Here is a 10,000-nt window from a genome sequence, read left to right as displayed (position 1 = left end):
TATGAATTTCAGGGGGCAGTGCTCCCCATAATTCACTGTGACCCACAAAGAGAGCGCGCGCAAGCTAGGCCCCGCATCGGGTGACCTTCCACTCGTTAGCGTGCTTCATTGTCTGATATTTTCTCCAGTTTTCCCATATTTGCCTATTTCCTCGTCAGCTTCTCAGCTGATTTTTCTGCGTCTTCTGGTCTCTTCATGTTTTCCGTTCGTAAAGAAGATCTGAAAAGACAAGAAGAGTTTTCTCTGAGATTTTGCATATTCACAAAAAGGCATTTTTAAACTCGAGAGATCCTACAACTTCTTTTCTTATCTGAAGCCCATAATGTATAAACTCTACGGGGTCATTACGCCATATTTCACTTACTTTAGCGCTATATTTTTAAAGATTTGTTGTACATCAGATTTCTGGTCTGCAAAATTGCATGATTATTAAGCCATCCTTTCATGCGAATAAAAATAACAAACTACGTTGTTATAGATCAAAATTCCTGCCATGCAAACTTGAATGATGATTCAGCCATCCTCTTATGCAAAACAAAATCGACGAAGACTGCGCAAGAGAAACGGTATCAACAAACAAACAAACAAACGAAGGGCAAATTCATGCAAATTCTACTGCCACCACCTGCATCCCAATCTTAATAAGGAAAAAGATAAAAGAGGGGAAGGGGAAAAAATCGTCTTTTCAAAACACATAACTTCGCCCAAAAGTGCCTCCGGAAATTGAAGAAAAGATAGTGCCAATACTTTCGCCGGCACTGACAGTCAGTGCGGCTGGTCGTGGCACTTACACCTGAAGACGGATAAGAAACTGGAGATGTAGATGGGAGGGAAATATATGAGGAAAGCTGAGATTACGGGACGAGGGGAACGGAGGAATTGAAAGAAAATGGAGGGAGAGAAAGCGAACAGTGTGGAGAAGGAAATTGAAAGGATATGTTAATATTATTTTTGAATGTATACATATATATATATATATATATATATATATATATATACATGTGTGTGTGCATTCGCATTAAGCTACATATGTCCTTTAATATCTAATTCGCTCTGCCTCGGAATTAATATATTTTCATATATGTTAACCGGAGGAAATTATTATCAACTAAAAAATTCCCTTTCGGTTAACATATATGAAAATATATTAATTCAAGGTAGAGCGAATTACATATTAAAAGACATTTGTAGCTTAATGCGTATACACCACCGTTATTCATGTATACGCATTTGTAGCTTAATGCGTATACATGAATAACGGTGGTGTGATCACAAACTCATATACATCTATATATATCTATATATATATATATATAGTATATAAATATATATATATATATATATACATATATACTATATATAAATATATATATATATAGAATATATATATATATATATATATTATTATATATAATATTATATAATATTATAGCGAGAGAAAGAGAGAGAAAATGTTTATATACCCTTCTTATACAGGCATAAAAAAAATATTAAAAATGAGTCATTCGATTAAGAAATGTCCTATAAAAAAGCGTAAACATTTGACGATAAATATTGCCTATGTGGTCATCGCAGTCCGGTAATCTCACCGACAAAAATTCGTCCCATTGGTTCGTAAACACCCGAATATTTTTGTGTATGCGTCTTTCCCTCCAGCACGGAACTAATTCAATTACGTTTTCGCCCTAATGCTCTAACGCCACCGACTTCCAGTGACAGTCATTAGAGAATTCTTTACTCCTGATGCAAGAAAGGTCGGCGAGCGGTCCGTCATTTGAATAATTCATTGGGTGTCTGAGGAGATGCTCCCTAATTAGCGCAACACATCTCGTGATAGGTGACTGGCACGGGGACGTACGTCTCTCTCTCTCTCTCTTTCGTATTTCTGGAATTTTATTGAGTGTCTTCTCCCTCTGTCTCATTATGGGGCTTCTACTGAGTGTCTCCTCTCTCTCTCTCTCTCTCTCTCTCTCTCTCTCTCTCTCTCTCTCTCTCTCTCTCTCTCTCTCTCTCGTATTTCTGGAATTCTATTGAGTGTCTTCTCCCTCTGTCTCATTATGGGGCTTCTACTAAGTGTCTCCTCTCTCTCTCTCTCTCTCATCTCTCTCTCTCTCTCTCTCTCTCTCTCGTCTGCTGGAATTCTATTAAGTGTCTTCTCCCTCTGTCTCATTTCGGGGCTTCTGCTGAGTGTCCCTCTCTCTCTCTCTCTCTCTCTCTCTCTCTCTCTCTCTCTCTCTCATTATACTGAAAATGTTTCACCACTTTTATTGTTTCTTGCACTTCCCATTTAACTTTTACATTTTTGTTCATTGTCTCGTTTTTGCAAACCCCAAGTTTTTGCTGGGATGCAAATGGAATATCGAATATCCAAGAGATGTAGGAGTGTGTGTGTATCTCTCTCTCTCTCTCTCTCTCTCTCTCTCTCTCTCTCTCTCTCTCTCTCTCTCTCTCTCTCCCATTTCCTTTTTAAATTTCACATTTTCCACAACTTTTTTCAACGCTTCTCTTTTTGTTTCATGCAGAATGGAATATCACATTTCCAGACACGGCAGCTAAGCCACTGACAGAGTTGAAAATAGTCTGACGTTTATCGTGCCAAGCAAAATATCATTATGGAAATTTGATACCTATTAGTTAGATTCATCAGGACCAAAATAGATAGCGATATGCTGCAAATGCATGAAAAACATTCTGTATATTCCTCTTCTAGAAGATTAGTTTTTTATAAAGCTTTCGGAATGGGAAGGCACACCTTCATATTGATGTAGAGTCGTATCTAGTCATGTTCTCGTGGGTGGTATCTCGTGTCATAGAAAATGTAGTGAATTGATAAGAAACCTTTATGGTTAAGATACTATATATATATATATATATATAATTATAATCATATAGTATATAATTACTATATATATATATACTAATATATATATATACATGTATATATTATATATATATATATTAATATATATATAGTTATAATATAAATATATATATATATTAGTATATATATAATATATATATATATAGTATATATATATAATATTAAATATTATAGTTCTATATATGTATGTATATATATATACTATATATATATATATATATGTTATAATAACATATATATAATGGTATATATATAGATATTAAATATAATATAATTAATAATACTATAATATATATATATATAAAAAAAAATAAAAGGCCGAACTAATAAAAAACGCCATGGTAAAATGGTAGAAAGTTCATGCATTATCTATCAACCTTTAGGAGTTCCTATGTGCTCCTTTTACTAGTTGGAATTCTGTTTTAACAGAAAACATTTCATGTCACACACACACACGCACACAGCACACACACACACAAACACACACCCACAAACACACACACACATATATATATATATATATCTATATATATATATATATATATATATATATATATATACATATATTGTATGTAAGCATATGTGTACATTTATATATAGTCCTATCTTTGCACTTGTGTTGCATATATTTGCATTATTTTACTAACATACATTTCAAACAATTGCTTAAATCCTATTGTTTTGTTTTCACCCCCTCAAAAGAAAATTGTATGTAATAAAAAAAATTATGAATCATATATTTATAAATTCCACCATTTTCCGTATCTTTTATATGCCTTCAGGTGAGAAGTTTAACCATGTTGCTTTAGAGAAACTAAAACAAATATTTAGGCTGGACATGTACTGAAATTTGAATGCCATTGTCATAATTAGGACCGCCATGTTTACGAGAAGAAATACGTAGAATATTATCCGTTCCCAATTTTAGCCCCGTAAAATTCCAACTCTGACGTGACGCGTCATATTTGTTAAGAGAATTAGAGAGGAAGACAGTCTGTTAAACCTGTCTCCATTCTCGTCGTTTCATTACTGAAAAACATTAGAATCGCTCCTCGTGATGCGATTACCTCCGCGGACCATGTGACTAATGGCCCACAGGACCGTCCCCTAATTTGGGGCATTTACGTCAAGCCGCCATATTTACCCGATCCATTTGTGTCCCAATGGACGTGAGGCCCTTGTTCGCCATTCTGGAAAATTTGAGGTCTAGCGTTCTCCATAAAGCGGGATTATTTTCCCTCTCATATCACCGGGGATTCCAAGGGCATTCCTAGGCAGGATTCCTCGGAGGGGGGGATTTTCCTTCCCCTCATCCCTGGTCGTGAGGAATTCGGGACAGTTTCCGAAAATTTACATTCCCGATATTCCGCCAGAACGGAGTAACAAATAATTCTTCAATATCTTCGGCGGGCCATTCCGTTAGATTACGGGATCGTGCGGATTATAGAGTCGCGTCGTTTTTGTAATTATTTGGGGGATGAATGGCCCCATCTGTTATCCTGTTAGGCGGAATGTACGACGTTTCCACGTCTCCGCCTTTTTTTATTTTTTATTTATCTTTTTGTCAGCCGCTGGACGCATTCTAAACAATAGCCCTCACCTCCAGAGAACTGAAAAGGGGGAATAAGTATGACGCCACCACTGATCTCTCGAATTTGGAACCTGAGATTATCCCTTCCAGTAAACAAGAGATGGAATGGGAACTGGAAACCCTCCCAGTTTACGCGATGGTATATCACATGTACCGAACTGAAGGAGAAGGATTATGATCAGGAATACATAACGATTAATCTAAAGCCTTCTATCCCTTAAGCCCTGTCGTTTGGAGAACGTCAATCAATATGACACATATAAGAATTTGGGTTTCGTGGTGAGTGTTCAGTGTCCCTCTTCTGCTTTCCTTATTATTATTATTATTATTATTATTATTATTATTATTATTATTATTATTATTATTATTATTATTATTATTCAGAAATTTAACTTATTCATTTGGATTAAGTCCACCATAAGGGCCTTTGACTTAAAATTCAGACTTCCAAAAAGTGTTGTGTTCATTATTATTATTATTATTAGTAGTAGTAGTGTAGTAGTAGTAGTAGTAGTAGTAGTAGTAGTAGTAGTAGTAGCCCACCACTTGGGCCATCGACTTGAAATTCCCCCTTCCGAAGAATATGGTGTTCATTTGAAAGAAGTAACAGCAGGTAATGAGTAATGAAATAAAGAATAAAAAAGACTAGTTAATAGAAAAAGGAAAAATAAATGAACAAATTAATAAAAACACGGATAAAAATATAAGTCAATTATTAAATCACGTGGAGAATTGCTTTATGGTATTAATGTATTGAATATATTTGGGGAATGACTGCCACGTTAACTATGTCAGTGAGGCCTCTGTTTCACTAGTGCCATCTCGTGGCACCATTAAGCCTGCTCTATAATCCTCTCAATCAATAGCTCATTGACAGATATGACCTATTATTTCGTAATCAGAGATTATCATTAGATATTTAAATCCCTTTGGATGCAGTTTACGTTACTATTAAGTACATAAATGCATAAGGGAAATCGTTAGTTCGTTTAGTATGGACTTAATTTCAGGGTTTTAAATCCCCTTAGAAGTTGTCTATGTTACTGAAAAGTACGTAAATGCATTAAGGAAATTATTCATCTTTTTAGTAAAGGACGTATAAACGTCAGGGTGGAGTTACCCACCTCGCCAATAAGAGCTACGAAAATCTTTACGCCTAAGAGCATCAAATGATGACCATATATTCATCACAGCACGAACCCCCTAGTCTTCCACACCCACCTATATTACAGTTACAAAATGACACTGCCCCGGAACCAGGCGCCTGTAATCAATAGTAGAAGCTGTAATATCAGCAAAGGCATAAAGGAGAACAGAGTGAACGCAATAACAAAGTGAACGCAATAACCCAACCCCCTCTCTTCACTTCGGTGCGTTTTTATCCACAGGTAGAACTGCGTTTCAGGCACTGGGAAGTGTTCTCTTCTCTGCTCTTCACCCCATCTGGTGGCCACAACTGACACTACTCGTGTCCGTTTTCAGAATTTGCTGGCACGGGAAAATACATCTCATTTGATTTTTCTGGATTTAAATGTTGTATACACTTTAGACTGGCTTTGACAGACCTGTAATTGATGGCAATACTTTTAATAAATCATTCCAATAAATAGTCTTTTTTTTCGTTATAGATATATATTCATAGAACGATAATGATTTATGATTTACTGTCATGTCATATTATTTGATATTAATGCCTTCTTCAGTGCCTTCGTGACTTATAGAAATTAAAAGAAAATGGTAGTTAAGAGAGGACAATGGAACAATATCAGTGTAATTACATATAAAATGTCTGTTCATTCATAAAAAAAATTGTAAATGAGTAAATTTGCAAGGTGTAAGTACATAGAAAAATGTGTAAATACGTAAAATAATATAAATATCAGAACAGAAAAAATGTGCAAATAGGTAAAAAAAAAGTTATAATACATTTAGAAATATGTAAATTCAATAAAGATATAAGAGTTATTATATTAAAAATATAGGTGTACATAGATTACAATTTTTTTTACAAAGACCAGGGGCTAAATCCGATAGTTATTATTTACAGAATCCGTTACGTAATCACGTGCAAATACTCCATACGTAATGAAACTATTTTTGTAACAAGTCTATTGACCCACATCTCGTCGGCCTTACAGACAGCCAGTTCATTTCGAAATCGTCACTCTCAGTTTTCCCTAAATCTAGCCTGATAAAAATCGCCATAAAGATAACGCCACTAATCATATGTGATGATGAAAACTCCGAAATTATTTTTTAAAAAATGCTACGGTTTTGAGAGGAGTCATTTTGAAAAACGTCAAAAAAGAACAAATTTCTGATACCTATCCATATGTAACGAAGGTTTTTTTTAGCTTCATTGGAAAAAGAATGAAGATATCCCCACAAAGCAAATACGAATATGTATTTATGCACTGAATGAATGACGTATTCATATGTATGTGTTTTTAATAATGAATATTGCATGATTAAAAAATTATCAGTGGTAGAGTCTGAATTCTTGGGGTTCTCTGAAAAAATATAGTTCGAAATTCGAGCCGGAACGAAATGATCTAAAAGTGAGAAATCCTTAGATAAAGAAAATTCATTTCTATTTTGTTTGGAAAACATATTATGTTTTTGCTAAATGTTTTTAATTTTTTTTTTTTACCTTGTAGCATTTTGAACCAGAGAACGATTTATATGTGAAGCAAACTATTATCGCGCATTAAAACAAAAGTTATTATTTGTGTTGTTTTTTTTGTGGAGGATTTAAATAAAAAGGGGCTATATTTATAAAAGCATTCTCTGTGGGAGATTTGTCATTTTTATTTTGCTGTATGTGAAGAATCGGAATACTTAAACATATATGCTGTATGCTATATATATAATATATATATATATATATATATATATATATATATATATATATATATATAGATATAGATAGATAGATAGATAGATAGATAGATAGATAGATAGATAGATAAATAAATCTATTTGTACATGTAATGCCTTATATAAATAAATATTATAAATTTAAATTTAATATCGATATATATATAATAATATATATATATCTATATATATATATTTATATATTTATATACGCCATTACAATGTAACAGATATACTTTTAGTTTATCCATCTATCTATCTATCTACTTCTATCTACTATCCTATCTATCTTTATATATATATATAATTAGTATTATATTATATATTTCTATATGTGTGTGTGTGTGTGTGTGTGTGTGTGTGTGTATATATAGTCACTAAACTAAAATCGTTTTGTATCCCAAACCAAGCACGACCTCCCCCCCTCCCCCCCCCCCCAACCCCCACCCCCACCCCACCGCAAAAAAAAAAAAAAAAAAAAATCCTTGCGGGCCAAATTCCACACACTGACTCAGCCTTGAGAACCCCATTAGGAATAATTCATGCGTGACATTAGTAGGCCAATGTATTAACCTTATGGCGGCAGTCAAAGCACGTGCAGGAATATCCTAAGTAGCGGGTCCCATTCGTAATATGCATTCGAACTGATTCCTCCTCCCTCCTTCCCCTCCTCCTCCTCCTTCCTCTCCCTCTCCTTCCTCCTCCTCCTCCTCCTCCTCCCCTCCTCACCTCCCGCTGTAATGTGCTGTAATATTCCGAAGCTGGTGATGCTGTTTCGTGCAGCTTAATCGAGTGCCGCTGCATTGCAGCATGAATCATTACGAATGAATCTCCCGGTCTCGTAATTGCAACTGTCTTTGCTGTTCAATGGAGGAGATGGTGGAAACGAAATGATATTCCAAATCGTCATCATAGTCGTTTTCATTCTGTCCCTGGTATGTCATAAAGCGTGGTATTTATAATGCATTTCTTTCTCTCTTTAAATCTTCAGGTGAAAAGGTTTACTTACAGTTACCAAACTTATATAAAAACCCAATAGCCTGCAGAGAGAGAGAGAGAGAGAGAGAGAGAGAGAGAGAGAGAGAGAGAGACCTTACCTTACCTTACAGACCTTACAATTCGTTCGGTATGCCCTAGGTCCCTCAGTGTTGTGTGGTGAAGAAGAGAGGAGAGAAGAAGAGAGAGAGAAGGAGAAGAGAGAGAAGCACTAGAAAAGGGTGATAACTAAATAAATATGAAGGCATAGAAAATAAAACCGATAAATCTGGACATCAGAGGATTCCACAACTGCATTTAGCGGTGCACGGCGGGCATCACTTGAGCTTCTTAGCAGCGTCCCTTCGGACCCTAGCTGCAACCCCTTTCATTCCTTTTACTGTATCTCCGTTCATATTCTCTCTTCCATCTTGCTATCCAGCCTCTCCTAACACTTGTTTCAATGTGCAACTGCTTTGAGGTTTCCCTCCTGTTACGGCATTTTAAACCTTTTTACTCTCAGTTTCCCTTTCAGCGTTGATCGACCTCGTAGGTCCCAGTGCTTGGTCATCGGCCTCAATTCTATATTCCATTTCATTCCACAGCTACATTGGACAAACTTCAGTTTGCCGACATTTTAGTTGTAGACGAAATAAAACTCCGCGAAAACCGAGTAGCAGTCAACATTAAGTACTGTAAAAATTAGTACTAAGAATGCATTTTTTTTCTGCAACACGACGAGTCAGATTATTCCTAATTTTAGTTGTAGCCAACATCAAACTCCTAAAAAGCTGAAGTTGTAAGGAAGCATAAATTAAAGAAACCAACTCGTAATAAATGGGGTCTTTCTCTCTATTGTAATCGCACCTTTCTTTGCATATTTCCTTGTTGTTGTCTCTCTTTGCCATTTCCGCACACCTCGTTGCTTCTTCTGTTCAAAAGTCACCCAGACAAAGACGAACGTTAATCAGGCGACAATTGGTTCATTGGACTTCCATTCATTTCGCTTTTTCTCGCCGCTGATTGGTTAATTAGATTTGCTGTTCTGGAATATGTTCCTGGGCGTTTCTCTCTCGCGAGTTTTTCCAGTTTAATTTCTCCACGTTCTTCGTCTGAATGGCTGTTCTGTTGTTCAGACCGTAAATTCACTTGTTAATTCATATCTTTTCATCTGGATAGCTGTCTGTTGTTCAGACATTCTGAATTCACTTGTTAATTCATATCTTTTGATTTAAATACCTGCCCGTTGTTCAGACATTCTAAATTCACTTGTTAATTCACTTCTTTTCATCTGGATAGTTGTCTGTTGTTCAGACATTCTGCATTCACTTAATTCACATCTTTTTATCTGAATAGCTGTCTGTTGTTCAGACATTCTGAATTCACTTGTTAATTCACATCTCTTTTCATCTGGATAGCTGTCTGTTGTTCAGACATTCTAAATTCACTTAATTCACATCTTTTCATCTGAATAGCTGTCTGATGTTCAGACATTCTACAGTCATTTGAAACTGTCTTAACTCCTTGGCAGTTTAGCAATATATGTTTCTTAATTTCAGTGTAAATCTACTTAGCAATTCCATTAGAATATATTCCCTCTCGGAAACTGTGACGAAGATGTTGCAATGTTGTGAAGAGCATCGAAAATGGGAAAATATTTTAAACATAAGATAATT

At 35.3% G+C, this 10,000-nt stretch overlaps 1 protein-coding gene across 2 annotated transcripts in view; it reads right to left on the bottom strand.

Moving 5' to 3' along the window:
• The window catches only part of LOC135212493 (protein O-mannosyl-transferase TMTC1-like), a 102,286-nt gene that overhangs the window by 59,353 nt on the left and 32,933 nt on the right, over positions 1-10,000 (bottom strand). For both annotated transcript variants that reach the window (XM_064245982.1, XM_064245981.1), the window contains exon 2: positions 1-219. This exon is cut by the window's left edge and continues 433 nt beyond it. In XM_064245982.1, the coding sequence (XP_064102052.1) occupies position 1 (1 nt within the window). In that variant the 5' untranslated portion in view covers positions 2-219. The remainder of the gene's footprint in view (positions 220-10,000) is intronic.

The sequence above is a fragment of the Macrobrachium nipponense genome, chromosome 41 (assembly GCF_015104395.2).
Source record: "Macrobrachium nipponense isolate FS-2020 chromosome 41, ASM1510439v2, whole genome shotgun sequence".
Lineage (NCBI taxonomy): Eukaryota > Metazoa > Arthropoda > Malacostraca > Decapoda > Palaemonidae > Macrobrachium > Macrobrachium nipponense.
This window is presented reverse-complemented; position numbering and strand designations above follow the sequence as displayed.